This window comes from Microcaecilia unicolor, chromosome 1 (genome assembly GCF_901765095.1).
Source record: "Microcaecilia unicolor chromosome 1, aMicUni1.1, whole genome shotgun sequence".
Lineage (NCBI taxonomy): Eukaryota > Metazoa > Chordata > Amphibia > Gymnophiona > Siphonopidae > Microcaecilia > Microcaecilia unicolor.
In genome coordinates this window covers 25,958,396-25,976,870 of record NC_044031.1, presented here as the reverse complement: position 1 = coordinate 25,976,870, position 18,475 = coordinate 25,958,396, and the positions used below count along the sequence as shown (strand labels likewise).

Below are 18,475 nucleotides of genomic sequence, written 5' to 3'. Positions count from 1 at the left end.
CCGCATCTTACTAAGGAGCACTTGTGTTGTTCTTTATGATATGTCTTGTTGAAGAGATGGGTCTTCAGTAGTTTGCGGAAGTTGGTTAATTCATAGATCGTCTTTAGGTTGCGAGGCAGCACGTTCCAGAATTGTGTGCTCATATAGGAAAAGGTTGATGCATGCGTTAGTTTATATTTTAGACCTTTGCAATTGGGGAAATGAAGATTAAGGAATGTACGAGATGATTTTTGGGCATTCCTGGGTGGTAGGTCTATCAGGTCTGACATGTAGGCTGGGGCATCGCCATGAATGATTTTGTGAACTAGGGTACACACCTTGAATGTGATGCGTTCTTTGAGTGGGAGCCAGTGTAGTTTCTCTCGTAGGGGTTTAGCACTTTCATACTTTGGTTTTCCGAATATAAGTCTAGCTGCAGTGTTCTGGGCTGTCTGGAGTTTTTTGAGTATTTGCTCTTTGCAGCCAGTTTAGATGATTGAGTACCAGTGATTGTACCAGATTGCGGAAGACAGTTCTTGGGAAGAATTGTCTTACTCTTTTTAATTTCCACATTGAGTGGATCACCTTTTTGGTTGTGTTTTTCGGGCAATTTTCAAGTGTTAGGTGCCGATCAATGGTAACTCCAAGAATTTTTAGGGTGTCCAAAATTGGTAGGTTCAGTTTTGGTGTGTTGATGGTGGTAAATTTGTTCGTGTTGTATTGAGAGGTGAGTATTAGGCATTGGGTTTTATCTGCATTAAGTTTCAGCTGAAATGCATCTGCCCATGAATGCATGATATGTAGACTTTGGTTGATGTCGCTGGAAATTTCCTTTAAGTCTTGTTTAAATGGGATGTAGATTGTTACATCATCAGCATATATGTATGGGTTGAGGTTTTGGTTTGATAGTAGTTTGGCCAATGGTATCATCATTAGGTTGAATAAGGTTGGTGAAAGGGGGGATCCCTGTGGAACTCCGCATTCAGGTGTCCATGTGTCTGATGTAATCGAATTTGATGTTACTTGATATGAGCGTGTGGTTAGGAACCCTTTGAACCAATTGAGAACGTTGCTTCCGATACCGAAGTATTCGAGGATGTGTAGTAGAATTCCATGATCAACCATGTCAAAGGCGCTGGACATGTCGAATTGTAGAAGTAGTATGTTCTTGCCGGTTGCTATCATTTGTTTGAATTTGGTCATGAGCGTAACTAGTACTGTTTCAGTACTGTGGTTAGAACGAAATCCTGACTAGGAGTTATGTAGCATTGAGAACTTACTTAAATAGTTTGTGAGTTGTTTGGTCTGTTATTTTGGTTATTAAGGGAATGGATGCTACTGGTCTATAGTTGGTAAGTTCACTAGCATTTTTCTTTGCATCTTTGGGTATAGGGGTGAGTAGAATGTTTCCTTTCTCCTAAGCCGTGTATTTTTATTTTATTTTATTTATTGCATTTATACCCCGCTCTTTCCCGCTCGGTAGCAGGCTCACTGCGGCTTACATAGTATCACAGAAAGAACAACTGTAGCAACAGTAGAGGTATGATGTGGTTGTTAGGAAATAGGTTGAGATAGGTGAAATGGGCAGGGGATGTAGGGGTAGGAGAGGTAGGAGTGGTGTAGAGTGGGTTCATAGGTTAAAGTCTGGTCATTTGGGTAGGCTTGTTTGAAGAGGTAAGTTTTTAGCAACTTCCGGAAGGGTAGATGGTCGCTAACTGTTCATATGGGTCTTGGAAAGGCATTCCACAGTGTAGGTGCCTACGCAAGCCCAACATGTCAGTTTGAAGTTTCCACCCAGCTACCGCGTGGCCCATGCAGTAATTTCCTTTTTACGTACATCCGCTATGCGTGCCAGAAAATATATTTTATTTTCTGGCGTGCGGCGAAAATCGGGCGGTAACTCCAACTCAACGAGTGTAAGTGATTACCGCACGGTTAACGTGAGAGATCTTACCGCTAAGTCAATGGCTGGCGGTAAGGTCTCAGACCCAAAATGGACGTGCGACAATTGTTATTTTGCCGCACGTCCATTTTCGGCAAATATTTTGAAAAGGCATTTTTTACAGGCACACTGAAAAATGGATCTGCGCTCACCCAAAACCCACGCCTACACTACCACAGGCCATTTTTGAGCGCATCTCAGTAAAAGGACCCCTAAGGATGTAAAAAGACTTGAAGCAGTTCAAAGAAAAGCGACGAAAATGGTATGGGATTTGCGTTGCAAGATGTATAAGGAGAGACTTACTGACCTGAATGTATACCCTGGAGGAAAGGGGTGATATGATACAGACATTCAAATATTTGAAAGGTATTAATCTGGAAATAAACCTTTTCCAGAGACGGGAAGGCACCAGAACTAGAGGACATGAATTGAGGTTGAAAGGGGGCAGACTCAGGAATAATGTCAGGAAGTATCTTTTCATGGAGAGAGTGGTAGATACCTGGAATGCCCTTCCGCAGGAGGTGATGGAGATGAAAATGGTAACAGAATTCAAAAATGCATGGGATAAACACAAAGGAATCTTTTTTAGAAGGCATGGATCTAAAGAACCTTAGCAGAGATTAGGAACTGGTAATTGGGGAAACAAAGCAAGTACTGGGTAAACTTTTACGGTCTGTGCTCTGATCGTGACTGGACAGATTCAGCTTCAGTTTCAGAAATTGGAGAACAAGGCCAGTGCTGGGCAGAGTTCTGCGGTCTGTGCCCTGATCATGGCTGAATAGATTTGGATGGGCTGGAGTGGAGCTCTTCAGGGGCTTTGATGTTAACTTCAGAAATTTTAGAACAAGGACTGTGCTGGGCAGACGTCTACGGTCTATTCCCTTAAAATGGCAAGGACAAATCAAGACCAGGTATACATATGAAGTATGACATAGCATACGTAATGAGTTTACCGTATTTTTCGGACTATAAGACGCACCGGACCATAAGACGCACCTAGGTTTTAGAGGAGGGAAATAGGGAAAATTTTTTTTTCCTTTTTCCCTCCTCTAAAACCTAGGTGCTCCGGTGCGTCTTGTCCGAGTTCGGGATCGCCCTCCCCTACTTACGTCACGCGATGTTCCCTGGTGGTCTAGTGACGTCGGGGCAGGAAAGAGCCCCCTCTTTCCTGCCCAGCGCGCTGCTCTCCGTCCTCCTGAATGCTGCCTGACGGTCTCGGCGAGATTCAAAATGGCCGCCAAGAATTGAAGTCTTGGCGGCCATTTTGAATCTCGCCGAGACCGTCAGGCAGCATTCAGGAGGACGGAGAGCAGTGCGCTGGGCAGGAAAGAGGGGGCTCTTTCCTGCCCCGACATCACTAGACCACCAGGGAACATCGCGTGACGTAAGTAGGGGAGGGCGATCCCGAACTCGCTACCTTCGGACTATAAGACGCACCCCCCATTTTCCTCCCAAATTTGGTGGGAAAAAAGTGCGTCTTATAGTCCGAAAAATACGGTATATTGTTGGGCAGACTGGATGGACCGTCATCTACTATGTTACTATGGTCTAAGTTACAGGATATACAACAAGCTAGTCCAGCTATGGAGCTCATTGTGCAGCGGCAGCTAAGAAAGCAAATAGAATATTAGGAATTACTAGAAAGGAATGGAAAACAAAAATGAGAATGGTATAATGCCTTTGTATTGTTCCATGGTACGACTGCATACCTGTGATACCATGAAGAAGGGCCAAAAAAATCTGACCCCTCACTATATTGTTCAATTCCATACTCTGTCAGGGATGGGTGGGCAAAAACATTGATCCAATTCTGGTCACTGCATCTGAAAAAAAGATATAACGGAATTAGAAAAGGTACAGAGAAGGTGACGAAAATGATAAAGGGAATGAGACAACTTCCCTATGAGGAAGGCCTAGAGAGGCTTTTCAGCTTGGAAAAGAGAAGGCTGAGGGGAAATATGATAGAGGTCTATAAAATACTGAGTGTAGTGCAACGGGTAGACGTGAATCACTTGTTTACTCTTTCCAAAAATACTAGGACTAGGGGGCATGCGATGACGCTACATAGCAGTAAATTTAAAATGAATCAGAGACAATATGTCTTCACTCAATGAGTAATGAAACTATGGAATTTGTTGCCAGAGAATGTGGTAAAAGCAGTTAGCTTAGCAGGGTTTTAAAAGTTTTGGATAATTTCCTAAAAGAAAAGTCCATAGATCATTATTAAAATGGACTTGGGGAAAATCCACTGCTTATTTCTAGAATAAGCAGCATAAAATGTATTATGCTGTTTTGGGATCTTGCCAGGTACTTGTGACCTGGTTTGGCCACTGTTGGAAACAGGATACTGGGCTTGATGGATCTTCAGTCTGTCCCAGTATGGCAACGCTTATATCTGATGTTCTTATGAGTGTGAAGCCAATCACCATCTCCCCTAATTCTATAACAAATTGACGCCTAACGGCAATTTCGGCACCAAAATGAGAAGCACGCGAAGCTCAGTTTTATAAAGACCCAAGTCAGGCGCACAACTTGCCTACCGTCCCTCTTTTTTCCACGTGGAAAAAAGAGGAGGGGATTGGGCAGAGAGTGGACGGAGCAGTGGGTGTCCTGAAAATCGACACAGAAAGCATAAACTGTAAAAGGCGTGATGCTGCCAAAGATCCATGCGGATTTTTGCTCCTGCTATAAAAACAGCTCCCAAGTCCAGTTGCATGAGCCTTTTTTTTTTTTTTTGAGTCTCAGAAACTTTGTTGGCGTGCTCTAATGTGTTTCTGGTGATGTTCTGAGATTTTGGCGAGTGGTTAGATCTTACTTTGTACTCAGTTCACCTGCATTCTGTTCTTGCCAATTCTGCCTTCATTCTTATTGCCAATTTCTAATGCACCTCTATCCCTTCCTTCTCTCCCTTACCCCTACCCTTTGCCCTTATGTTCCTTTCCCCCAGTCCTGACCCCGTAAGCCTAACATTTCTACGCGGAATATTTTATAAAATGGTTCTTAATTGTAGGGTGGAAATATCGCTCATTCACGCACCAAACCTTTTGGCCCCGAGATCATTAGAATAGGATACAGATTAGCACATTCAACCATGTTCTACACCCCAAGGGTTACCATATAGCTTCAGATAAAGGACAGATTGAGCCAGCCCAGGTTTGATTTCCATTGCTTTCAATGGAAGTAAAACCTGGACTGGCTCATTCAGTCCTCCTTTTTCTTGAACCTTATGGTAGCCCTACAAATCAGGCGTGGAATATGATTCGTGGTGGTTTTTCTTACTTTCTATATGCATCTCTCTTTTTTTTAATTCATTGTAGACACAAGTGTTTCTTACCCTGATTTCTGCCTCTGTGGGATAGTTCGCCCTTTCTTAGGGATCTTTAACTGCAACTGTTGCCTGATCTATAAAATAATGAGAGGAGTGGAACGGGGTAGATGTGAATCGCTTGTTTACTCTTTCCAAAAATACTAGGAATAGGGGGCACGCAGTGAAGCTACAAAGTAGTAAATTTAAAACGAATCACACAAAATATTTCTTCACTCAACGTGTAATTAAACTCTGGAATTTCATTCAACATGTAATTCAACTCTGGAATTCATTGCCAGAGAATGTGGTAAAGGCAGTTAGCTTAGCGGGATTTTAAAAAGGTTTGGATGGCTTCCTAAAGGAAAAGGCTATAGACCATTATTAAAATGGACTTGGGGAAAAATCCACTGCTTATTTCTAGGATAAGCAGCATACAATGTATTGTACTTTTTGGGGCTCTTGCCAGGTACTTGTGACCTGGATTGGCCACTGTTGGAAACAGGATGCTGAGCTTGATGGACCTTCGGTCTGTCCCAGTATGGCAATACTTATGTACGTAATGAGGGTAAATTCCTGTCTCATCTGTGCTGGCAACCAGCTTTCATTTTCCTATATGCAGCCTCACTGGCTGAAGTTGGTCTTAGGACAATGTGGATTCTGATGCATTATGGGACTGGAAGTGCTGATCTCAATCATGGTGATGGGGGTGTGGTATAAAAATATGCTGGAGCCTGTATAGCACTTCACATCCCATACCAGGGTGGTTTGTGGGTGGCCAGAGATGTTGGATATCTAACCTATGCAGTGCTATGGGTGCCTCATAGCATAGGCGCCCCGTATAAGAGGCTTGGGGAGGCTAAGCCTCCCCAGCCCAATCTTGATCTTCCCCTGGCTGCTGCCATCACAAACGCAGGGCTTGCGCAGCAGCCAGGGAGCTCGCCCACCTTCCTTCCTGCTCTCCCCGACCGGCAGCCTTCCTTGCCCCCCCCCCCCCGCATGTAAACCCCCCCCCCCCCCCCCCCCCCGCGTACAACCGTTTTACTCTCCCTGGCAATAACGTCTGTGAAGAAAAAGGCACTGCAGGCTTGCCTCCGTCTTCAGCTTTTCCCTTCGCTTTGCTCTTCACACACTGTCCCGCCTTCGCGGAAACAGGAAATGCATCATCGCGAAGGCGGAACACTGTGTGAAGAGCGAAGGGAAAAGCTGAAGCTGGAGGCGAGCCTGCAGTGCCTTTTTCTTCACAGACCTTGCTGCCAGGGAGAGCGAAAACGGTTAAGGCGAGGGCAGGGAGAATCGCTGGACATGGAGGGGAACAGATCGCTGGACAAGACATGGAGAGAAGGGGAGGGCAGGGGGAGAGAACAGATCGCTGGAGGGGAGGGCAGGGGAGAGGCGAATTTCTGGCCGTGGGTGGATGGATGGAGGGGAGGGCAGAGATCGCTGGAGAGAGGGGGAAGGCAGGGGGAGAGAACAGATCACTGGAGTGGAGGTGAGGGCAGGGGAGAAGAGAATTGCTGCATACAACAGAAGAAACTGGGACCAAAGCTAACAGAAAAACTAAATACTCAGACAGCAAAGGTAGAAAACGTTTTTTTAATTCAGAATTTATTAATTGGAATATGTCAGCTTTTGGAAATGTGCATCTGTGATATTTTGCATGTAAGTTTCAATTTTTCTAGTATTGCTGCATGCTGAGTCTGACTTCTTGAGGTAACTTTCCAGTTCAGTATTTTGCCTTCATATCTGTTGTGTCATGTGTTTTTCATGTGTGATCAAGGTGCAGTATTCAGCTAGCGTGTAGTATTTGTAGTATTTGCAGCCCTTTTTATTTTTTTCACTAGCTTGTGTACTGGTGTTTTAGAGCCCGGTGTAATTATAGTGCTGCCTTTCCACGCATAAGGTTGTAGCCCGTCCTGTCCTTGGAATTAGTGCTGTTATGGTTTGGTAAGGTTGTGAGTGTGTTTTTGTACACGTTTGTGTATAGTGTTTTGCAGTGGAGAGATTGTGTGTTGGCCTTACTGAGGTGGCACCAAAACATCAGAAAGGGTTTTAGAGCCTAAATCATGACACACTACCTCTTGAAGGATCTACATATGGTCGCTAATAAAAGGAGCTCATTGTGAACACTATCCACCCTAAAAGGGTGTTTTGTGGCTCTACATGAGAATTGTGATATTATGATCCCTTGTTTCATATTGTTGACGGTCTGCATTTTCCGTATGGGTGGTATGTTGGTGTATTAGTTTTTGTGCAGTGTAATATTTATGGTACAGTAAGGTTCTGAGTGTGTGTTTGCACAAAGTTGTGCATAGTGTTTTGCAGTTGAGCGATTGTGGTTAGCTTATGCTTTGAGCAACCACTTTATTCTTTGACATATGATACATATCTAATATTATTATTATTAACATTTGTATAGCGCTACCAGACGCACGCAGCGCTGAACACCTGACACAAAGAGACAGTCCCTGCTCAATAGAGCTTACAATCTAATATCTAAATTTAATAAAAGGTATTAATTGTGACTATTTTATTTTTACTTATTTTTTTTTTCTTTGTGTTGTCAGACAATTATGGAGGTAAGCACCGCCCCTGGCCCCGCCCCAACCCGCCCCTAACCCCACCCCCTTTAGCCTCCCCAAACAGTTGGGCCACCGACCGCCTATGCCTCATAGTCAGACTGTTCAAATTGTAGCTCTGCCTGTACCAGTAGCCTATTGGTTAGGGCCTGGGAGCCGGAAGGAACTGGTTTCAAGTCCCACCTTGCCAACCCACTCAATTAACCTCATACTGCTTTGGCAAAGCTAAGATTCAGTCCATGAGGGACAGAAAAGGTGCTTTTGTAAAAGTATGTCTGGAAACTTTCTACCTTGTACAACAGAACACTCCCACTGAACGTGTGTGTGTCACGACTGTGGTCGTGACTCCACTTTTCAGTCTCACCTTATATTCCGGTGGTGAGCTTCAGAGCGTCGGGTCCTCGAGGCAGAACCAGAATTCGTGAGCCCTTGGGCCACTGCCGAGGAGCAGCAGCGGCAGGCAAGACCACCCTGGAACTGGATACACAGAAGAGCAGGACTGGAACTCTGGACTGGAGTAGTACTGAGGCAGGCAACTAGAACAGGCAGAACATATATAGTATGCCCTATCAGACGGACTCTACACTTGTCTTTAGATTGTTTAGATTGTCTTTAGATTGTACACCTGTCTTTTAGATTGTAAGCTCCTTGAGCAGGGACTGTCCTTCCATGTTAAATTGTACAGCGCTGCGTAACCCTAGTAGCGCTTTAGAAATATTAAGTAGTAGTATTAGTAACAGGAACAGCTTCACCTGCGCTTGGCCACCGTTCCTCCGGAGTTGAGCTCCGGAGTGCGGGTGGCCGGCAGGACTTGCAGGATAAGGCAGGAAATGAAGATCCAGAGGACCCACCCTGGGTCTGGGATACACGAGAGAGGCTGGGCACGGAACTAGACTAGGACTGAAAGCTGCACGCAGCCACTAAGCCAGAAACACAAGACAGACTAAGGAGACACGATGTACAAAAAGGCTAGGCAGAACGGGGTTCAGGATATACACTCAGGATATACACCCTAGCTAGGCAGAGACAGGATTCAGGATATACACTCAGGATATACCCCTAGCTAGGCAGAAGCAGGGCTCAGGACATACAAGCAGGCTTGGCAGAAACAGGCCTCAAGATATACCAGAAAGCTGGGCATAAACAGGACTCGGGCTAAACACTCAGGAAATACACTAGCCAAGCAGAGGCAGGAAACAGGGTATACACATAAGCTGGGCAGAGGCACACAGAGAGTATCAGGATTCAGACTATAATCAGGGGCCGGCAGCAGGCAGAGTATATCTGGATTCAGGCTGTAGTTAGGGACGGGCAGCAAGCAGCGAATATCAGGGTTCAGGCAATAGTCAGGGGCAGGCAGAGAATATCTGGGTTCAGGCTGTAGTCAGGGACAGGCAGCAAGCAGAGAATATCCGGGTACAGGCTGTGGTCAGGCACGGGCAGCAGGCAGAGAATATCCGGGTACAGGCAATAGTCAAAGACTGGCAGCAAACAGAGAATAAACCAGGCACGGGCAGAGGTCAGGGCGGTGGCTGAAGCTCAGGAGCAAACCACCGCCGACAGGAAACAAACAAAGGCTGGAAGAAACAGTGGCTGCAAAGAGTGGAGCACCAGAAGGACTAGCAGTCTACAGACACACAAGCAGAAGGGCAAGAGCCCACACAGAAGGGCTAGCAGTCCACAGACACACAAGCAGAAGAGCAAGAGCCCACACAGAAGGACTAGCAGTCCACAGACACAATAAGCAGATGGGCAAGGCCCCAGAGACAGGCTATGTGGCAGTGCAACAGTACACTCACTAACCTGACGACCTTTAGGCATAACACGACACTATGCAAAGGCCCTGACTGCAAGCCCAGCACTTCCTTATGAAGGCCCTCCCTGATGAGGTCACAGGCACAGGACTCAGGCAGAAATCACACTGAAGCACAGGGAGGCTCCACACACACAGGTACAGTATAGTGAAGCAATTAGAGTCACGCTGGAGGCAGCCAGCACACAGAGAGAGAGAGAGCTAACTCAGGCAACACCCCCCCCCCCCCCCCCCCGGTGTAGTATAGTGAAGCAATTAGAGTCATGCTGGAAGCAGCCAGCACACAGAGACAAGACTAACACAGAAACAGACAGGAGCCAGCACAGATGCTGACCCCAGAAATAAGATGTCTGAGGGTGGTCACGACCACAGACGTGACACAGAGGTGGCTTCAGCTTGTTCTATTCTTTGCATTGTTGCCTCTGCTGCCATTTCCTGTGTGTTCCAAGCCTCACGCTGGTGTTCAGTGTGTTTCCTGTAGTCATGACATCATCAGTGAAAGCCTTCATAATGAAGGTGAGGACTTTCATTTGGGGCCTTTGCAATGCCAAAGGTCTCCAGGTTTGTCGGTGTGCTTGTGTAGCTCTTCTGCCCTGTTTCCTAGTCAGTATGCTTGTTTAGCACTTCTGTCCTGTTTCTTAGTTACTGTGCTGCCTTGGTTCTTTCTTTCTGTCTGTCTGTCTGTGTGCTAGGGTTAGCACGTCTGCCTGAGTTCTTCTGTTTGTTTGCTAGGGTTAGCACATCTGCCTGAGTTCTTCTATTTGTCTGTGTGCTAGGGTTAGCACGTCTGCCTGAGTTCTTCAGTTTGTCTGTGTACTAGTGTTGGCACTTCTGTCTTGGTTATTGCCTGTTTGATTTGTTGCTTGTGTGGCCATGTGGCCCAGCCTTGAGCTCTGCCTAGTCTGCCTCGCCTAGACCTCTGCCTAGTTTCTTCTTCCTTCTGTTGTGTTTGAGTTCCTGTTAAGTTTTGCAGCCCGCATGAGAGAGCTCTGTGTGCATCGGTTCCAGGTCGGCCTTGCGGCCTGTTTGAGTGGTTTATCCTCTGGCTTTACTTAGTTCTGGCCCTGTATTCCCTGCCTAATCCAGTCCTGGTTTGTGTCTTAGTGCAGCCTGTATGCTCTGTGCACTTCTGGTCTGTTTCTGCCTGAGTTCTCATTGCACTTCTAGTCTGCTCCAGTCCTGCTTGTTCAGTCCAGTCCTGGTTTGTGTCTTAGTACAGCCTGTGTGCTCTGTGCACTTCTATTCTGTTTCTGCCTATGTGTTTATTGCACTTCTAGTCTGCCCCATTCCTGCTTGTTTAGTCCAGTCCTGGTTGGAGGGTTTTGCCTGCTGCTGCTGTTCATCGACAGCAGCGCAAGAGCTCACGTTGTTCCTGAGTCTGTGACAGTTTGCTTAGAGCCTGGGATGGTGACAGTGTGTTTAGGTAAAACCAGACAGTTGGATCTGTTTTTTGGCTGTGGCTGGTGGGGGACAATTGAGTACTGAGCACCATTGTTCTATTCTCGAGCTGCATTCTGTCTTAGTGGCCCAGTTGGGCTGCATTATTATGTGCCTCATAACATTTGCTGAGCTTCACAGAGTTTGTTCTCCTGTTTCAGTGTATGTTCGGTTCAGTGTGATTGTGGAAGGCCAATAAAAGGCTCCCTATCTCTTACTCAGTGTCTGCTCTTATCACATTCTGGGAATATGCTATAGGAGGGCGAGGGCCTACTGCGATCAGGTATCGTGGCTCAGATGACATGGGTTCACAGCAGCCCTCGGAATAGCAGTATTGCAAATAACTCCCCAAGTGATACCCTTGCAGGTGACACATGCATCACAGGGCATTGTAACATCACTCCTTAGCTCTCCCTCTCCCTTCTACTCTTCATTGTGAGCAGAAAACCTGTGTAGTAACCTCAGAACCTATTAGGGCAACCAAGGGCATTGAAAGGAGAACACAGGACACCCATATTAACAAAGAACTCTTTTATATAAAATATATATAATAAAATTGTAACTATATATAATAAAAATGTAACAACTATAATAAACAGTAGAGTATCATAAAAAATAAACGATGGTTAAATCAATAAAAAGAAAAATACAAAAATGTGTAAAAAAATAAGATTTGTAAAAAAATAATAAATAAAACTATATACAGTGAACAAAAAGGTTAGGGAAGAAGGACGGAGGGAGGCCACCCCAAGAGCTGGAGGAGCTGCATCAGGAGGCATGGCAGACTAAGGGTCCTGGGAGGGGTCAGGTCACAGAATCCCAGCATGCTCTAGGGCAGATAATATGCGCCCTAGGCCATGCTAAGTCCTGGCCTGATCAGCTTCCAGGGCCCTCAGTCACTGGTCAGTGTCCTGGAGTGGTGACCCCCATTCCCTCCTCCGGCACAGATTCAGTTCCAGTGCCCCTGGATCTGCAGAAGCCTCAGCTCTCTGTGAGGGGGAGATGGAGAAAACTGCATTTTCTGCTCCCATTTGCATGGAGGCAGGCTATTGGTTGTTTATGAATATATGTTAAGCATTATCTGCAACAGATTTATTGCCTGTTCCTTTCATTTAAGGTTGTGCCGTTGAAGTACAAGTCCCTGTAATCTTGTAATTCACTGCAATAGATTCTTCCACAACACATGTTCCAGATCCCTGTGACTTATGAGACTCTTCCTACTGACTTGCTTTTTTCTGTGCATGCTGGGTTAGTCCCCCCCCCCCTTCTCTATTGAGTCTGTAAGAGTTAGTCTGCAGCATTCCCCCATGTGAACTTGAATCTGCCTATGCTGTACTTTGCTGTATGACCCCTTCAAGCTACTGTGATGCTATTAAGATTTCACCAGTATAAAAGTATATATATTTATTTATTTTATTACACTTGACATACTGTCAATCACCCTGCTCTCAGGGTGTTGCTGAATTCCTCCCAGCTTCTCTCTTGCAGGGGTTTTGCCGGGTTCTTGAAGCCTGGATTGGCCACTGTCAGAGACGGGATGCTGGGCTTGATGGACCCTTGGTCTTTTCCCAGTACGGCGGTGCTTATGTGGTTGAGAACAGTTTGCAAGGCAAAAACTCTTGTCCAGCACATCTGAACTAAGTTATTTTTCCTTGTTTGATTACTACATTAAAGAAGATTTCGGTTCAAGAGTTCTGAGTCTTCTCATAGTGAAGTTCTATACTCTGGTTTAAGCTGCTTGCCATTCATGCCAGGCCACTGAGAGGGCAGAACACTGCAGGAGGCCGTTGTCCTCTCTCTCAGAGATACTCCCCTCCTGAGGCTGGTCCTGCTGCTCCTGGGGTGGCTCAGGGAGGCTGGTGTGGCATGTTGGACTGGAGGTGCTGCTGCTTCCAGCTCCTTCTCCTTCCTCTTCTCCCCCTTCCTCCTCCTCCTCCTCTTCTCCCTCTTCTTCTTCTCATGCTTCCTCCTCCTCCTCCCCCTCCTCCCTATATATTAAAGGCTTGGGAGAAGAGCCAGGCTTTCACCTGCTTCCTGCAGTAAAGGTAGTCTTGAGTTCAGTGTAAATTGTCTATAGCAAGCTAAAGCTATTGTACACCATCTTGTGTAAATTTCTTCATAAAGGTGATTAATGAAATTTAATAAAATGAGACACTGAATATGATAATACATTGGACTATTAAGAGCAGAGACTGCTCCAAAAATCCATTTAAATGAAGTGTACACCGTTTTTCAGAGGTATTCAGAGCCTTTGAGGTTTGTGTTTTTCTCATGAAATTTCTGCTAATGGCCCTTCGGTGATTTGAAATGTCTTATGTGGTCCTTCATGTGAAAAGTTTAAGGGTTCCCATGCTAACCCATACAATTTTCTAAACATCACAGATCACATGTAGTCATTGTGTGAACCCAGAAAATTCTGTGGCCCTTTTACTAAGCTGCATAAGCGTGTACGTGTGCCTAACGCACGCCAAAATGGAGTTACTGCACGGCTACCACGTGGCTCTTGCGGTAATTTCATCTTTGGTGCGCGGCTGAAAAATCATTTTTATTTTCTGCCGTGCATATCAGGCGTGCGCCAAGTGGCATTTGGCATGCGTAGGTCATTACCACCCAGTTACCACGTGAGACTTTACCACTAGGTCAATGGCTGATGGTAAGGTCTCAGATCCAAAATGGACGCGCGGCAATTTTCATTTTGCCGCACATCCATTTTCGGCAAAAATGTTAAAAAGGCCTTTTTTTTACAGGTGCGCTAAAAACTGATTCTGCACCCACCTAAAACACACTACCGCAGGGCATTTTTCAACGCACCTTAGTAAAATGACCCCTCTATTCCTTGATTCATTAGGTATCTTTCTATAGTCGGTAATACATTGTTAATGTCTTCTATTCCTATCTAGCAGATAATAATGGCACACAGGAAGCGAAGAGAGAGCAGAATTATGAAGACCCTCCTGTAGAAATGGAACAAATACCAAGACAATCAGAAAATTTCTGGGAGAATATTTCCCAGGGGACCGAGTGGAGAGACACAAGGATTTATCAGCAGGAATCAGAGAAGGAGCAGAGATATCCAGTAAGAGACTCATCGGATGGAGTAACTGATTGGGAGAAATGTGACAGGAAGCTCACAAACACCCCTGAGCACCACCTGAGAGCAGAGAGGCTTTTCCAAAATGATAACAGTAATCATATCACATATTTTCTCCACCAGAGAGAGGAGAACGGGATGAAATCTTTTCTGTGTGACACCTGTGGGAAAAGCTTCAGTCAGATGTCACATGTGAAAAGGCATGAAATGATTCATATTGGAATCAGGAAGAAACCATTTAAGTGCAATGAGTGTAATAAATGCTTTGCTTATTTATCAGTACTAAAAATTCACCAAAGGGTTCACACTGGAGAGAAACCATTTAAATGTTCTGATTGTGATAAGAGCTTTTATCAGCAAGCAGGTTTAAAAATTCATCAGAGAATCCATACAGGTGAGAGACCATTTATGTGTCTAGTTTGTGGTAAAAGGTTTTATTACCAATCAAGTTTAAAAAAGCACAAAGGGAGCCATACAGGAGAGAAACCATATTCATGTCCAGAATGTGACAAAAGCTTTAATAGCCAGTCAGATTTAACAAGGCACAAGAGAATTCATACAGGTGAGAAGCCATATCCGTGTCCTGAATGTGGCAAAAACTTTGCTAATCTTTCTGGTTTAAAAAGACACAAGAGGATTCATACAGGAGAAAAACCTTATACGTGTGCAGACTGCGGCAAAAAATTTAATCACGAAACCCATTTAAAAATTCACAAAAGAATTCATACAGGAGAGAAACCATATACATGTCTAGAATGTGGCAAAAGCTTTAATCGCCGTTCAAATTTAAAAATCCACACAAGGATCCATACGGGAGAGAAACCGTACACATGTCTAGAATGTGGTAAAAGATTTACTCAGCGATCGGGTATCAAAAAACACAAGAAAAGTCATATGGCAGTCAAAGGGGAGCGCAGCAAAAAAGTCAGCAGGAAACCTGATGAATTGCGTTGTATCTCTGAGGGAAATACTCTTTCTCCCCAAGGCTTGCTCAGTACGTTCATGTGGTAACCCTGTGGTATAAAATGTATACCAAATTTCAGTAAGACAGCATTAATGTAAAAGTATGCATGCTGACCTGGATAAAAAGGTGCTGACCTGTAAGTTTTGCACTAAGGCTAATGATAGTTGTAGCGATAGTGCAAAACCTTCAGGAGAAGCTAACATCTCTGATGCAGCCATAGCCCATAGTGACCTTGTTAGACACTGATGAAAAATTTGAGAGGACTGAAAATCATTAGGTGGACACCTGATGATAAAAAAAGAGATAATGTACTGTTCACGTCATCTCTCAACAGTTTTTTGTGCTGCTTCCAAAATTGGAGAATCGTTGACAAAGCCCTCTATCAAACCTCCCACTGTGTCACGGGACCTCAGCGTCATGCTCACCCAGCTGATGAAAGTTCCTTTTGAGCCACTTGATTCCTGTCATCTGAAGTACCTGACCTGGAAGGTCTTATTTTTGGTTGCGGTCACTTCAGCTCGCAGGGTCAGTGAGCTTCAGGCCCTAGTAGCGGATCCACCTTACACGAAACTTCATAACACAGTAGTTCTCCGTTCACACCCTTAAGTTCCTTTCTAAGGTGGTGTCAGAGTTCCATCTTAACCAGTCAATTATCCTGCCAACATTCTTCCCAAAACTGCACGTCCACCCTGGTGAAACTGCATTGCACACCTTGGACTGTAAGCGAGCCTTAGCCTTCTATCTGGAGCGGACTAAGGCCCACAGCCAGTCAACCCAGCTTTTTTTGTGCTCTACAGGGCCATTGTATAATTTTTTTCAAAATCTTTCTGTTTCAGTTTTAGTTAGTGGTAACATAGTAAATGACGGCAGATAAAGACCTGAACGGTCCATCCAGTCTGCCCGACTAGATAAACTCATTTTACATGGTATGCGATACTTTATATGTATACCTGAGTTTGATTTGTCCTTGCCATTCTCAGGGCACAGACCGTCTGCCTAGCACTGTTCTTGAACTTTCCATATCTATTCAGTTACGATCAGGGCACAGACCATGGAAGTCTGCCCAGCACTGTTCTTGTACTAAAAGTTCTGAAGCTAACGTTGAAGCCCCTTAAAATTTACACTCCAGCCCATCCATATCTATTCAGTCACAATCAGGGCGTAGACCGTAGAAGTCTGCCCAGTACTGGTTTTGCTTCCCAAGTACCGGTGTTGCCACCCAATCTCCGCTAAGATTCTGTAGATCCATTCCATCTAAACAGGATTCCTTTGTGTTTATCCCATTACTGTTTTCATCTCCACCACCTCCCGGTGGTCTTCAAAGCACTCGTCAAGCTATTGCTCATCATTGGCCAAAAACCTCCTCAAAAACATTTTTTTTTACTTTTTCCTGCTTTTTTTTTGCTTTTACTATCTCAAAACCTTTATTCAAGAATCAGTGTATACATAGGCGCCCGGTATAAGAGGCTTGGGGAGGCTAAGCCTCCCCAGCCGCAGGATCGGATCCTGATGAAGTCACGTCACCTGTACTTTCGGTCGGACCGACCACGACGCGACGACGACGACGACATGACCCAGTTCCGCCCGTCCGGGGCTTGGCCCAGCCGCAGGATCTGTTTCGGACCGATGACACGCACGCCCAGTTGAGTTCCGCCCGCCCGGGGCTCGCCGCTCAGACTCTCACACCGGCGCGCCGCGGTCCTGGCTGTGCCTCTGCACTACTTCTTTGCCTCGCCCTCAGACAGCCAGTCAGCTTTCCCTATGAGCGCGCGCTCCCATCCCGTCATGTACTTTCTGTTCCGCATAGGCGGGAACGCGCGGGAGGGGCCTCACGTAGGGAAGGCTCAGGCTGGCTGGTTAAGAACAAGAAGAAGAGAGTCAGAGACAGAGTTTCTGAGAGATGTTCCTTCCCACTTCCTGTCTTCCTTCCAGACCCAGAAATTGGCACATAGGCGCAGCGCATTGGATTTCAGGAGACAAACAGAGGTAGGTGCTGACTGACTCTGGGTTTTAAAACAACTCAAAATAAAAATACATATTTTGTTTCATGCACATGTCTTTTGTTTAAATATAACTAAATGGGCTATAAGCCCCTAATGCTTTTGGTTTACTTTTTCCTATATTGTTTGATTACTTTAGACTGTGATCTCAACTTTTTGGATACAGGAATTTGTCCATCAGTGCCGTAGCGAGGGCGGCTGACACCTGGGGCGGGTTGCCGCTGCGCACCCCCCCTCGGCAAGCACCCTCCGGAGCGCGTACTTACATAGGGAAGTGGCGGAGCGGCAAGGGACGGGCCGATCCGCCCTGAGTGCATGTTGCTGGGAGCTGCATCGGCTCCGCTGGTTCCCTGCTCTCTCTGCCCCGGAACAGGAAGTAACCTGTTCCGGGGCAGAGGGAGCAGGAAACCAGCGGAGCCGACACCCCCCCCCCCCAGCGGTGTGCACTTGGGGCGGACCACCCCACCGCCCCCCCCCTTCCTACGCCACTGTTGTCCATTATTAACCCTCAGGACATTTCAAGTCCATTTTTTATATTAATTTTGGCCTTTTAATAGTGTGGCGTTTTGGGGGGGAGGCTAGATGATGTTGCGCCGGGCCTACTATACCTTATATAGTCCGATCATCTTGGGCTGGCTGGGTGGCGTTACTGAACCCCCCTTTTTTCTCCACTCTATATGCTGAAAGAAGATTCACATTTAACTGTGGGTGATAATGATAACTTGTTCCTGTATCCTGTTTTATACACAGGTAGTGTGAGACTGTGGCTTTGGAGTTTCAACTTAATTACTTGCAAGCTTGAGTGCATCAGTAGTCATAAAGATGACTTATACTGTGCCAAAATTGAAATTTGAAAACTCTTATCTCTATCTGGTCGTTAATAAAAGAAGCTCACAGTGAATACTACTGTCCACCCTAAAAGGATGTTTTGTGGCTGTATGTGAGAATTGTGATATGATCCCTTGTTTCATATTGTTGACGGTCTGTGATGTTGTCCATTTGGGTGGTATTATATTGGTGTATTAGGGTCTGCCCAGTGTAATATTTATGGTACAGTAAGGCTCTGAGTATGTTTTTGCACAAGTTTGTGCATAGTGTTTTACAGTTGGGATTGTTGGCCTTATTGAGGAGACAAACATCAACACTTTAAGTTAATTTTAGTTTGTCATAACACCAGACATGGTTTGGTTTTAGAATATTTTGGAGGATCTGGTGTTCAATTGTTCCATAGATGTGTATGTGGTTTAGTGTTGGTTAAGTGCTTGAAATAATTGAGTTTAAAATATATAAATGTCATGTATGATATATAAATCCATTTTTACATGCACATAGAAGCATTACTTGTCAGTAATCAGCTGCAGCAGCC

General features: G+C 45.3%; 1 protein-coding gene across 1 annotated transcript in view; it reads left to right on the top strand.

Moving 5' to 3' along the window:
- The window catches only part of LOC115461718, a 101,725-nt gene that overhangs the window by 36,913 nt on the left and 46,337 nt on the right, over nucleotides 1-18,475 (top strand). Inside the window, exon 4 of the mRNA XM_030191792.1 lies at nucleotides 13,955-15,139. Within this exon, the coding sequence (XP_030047652.1) occupies nucleotides 13,955-15,139 (1,185 nt within the window). The remainder of the gene's footprint in view (nucleotides 1-13,954; nucleotides 15,140-18,475) is intronic.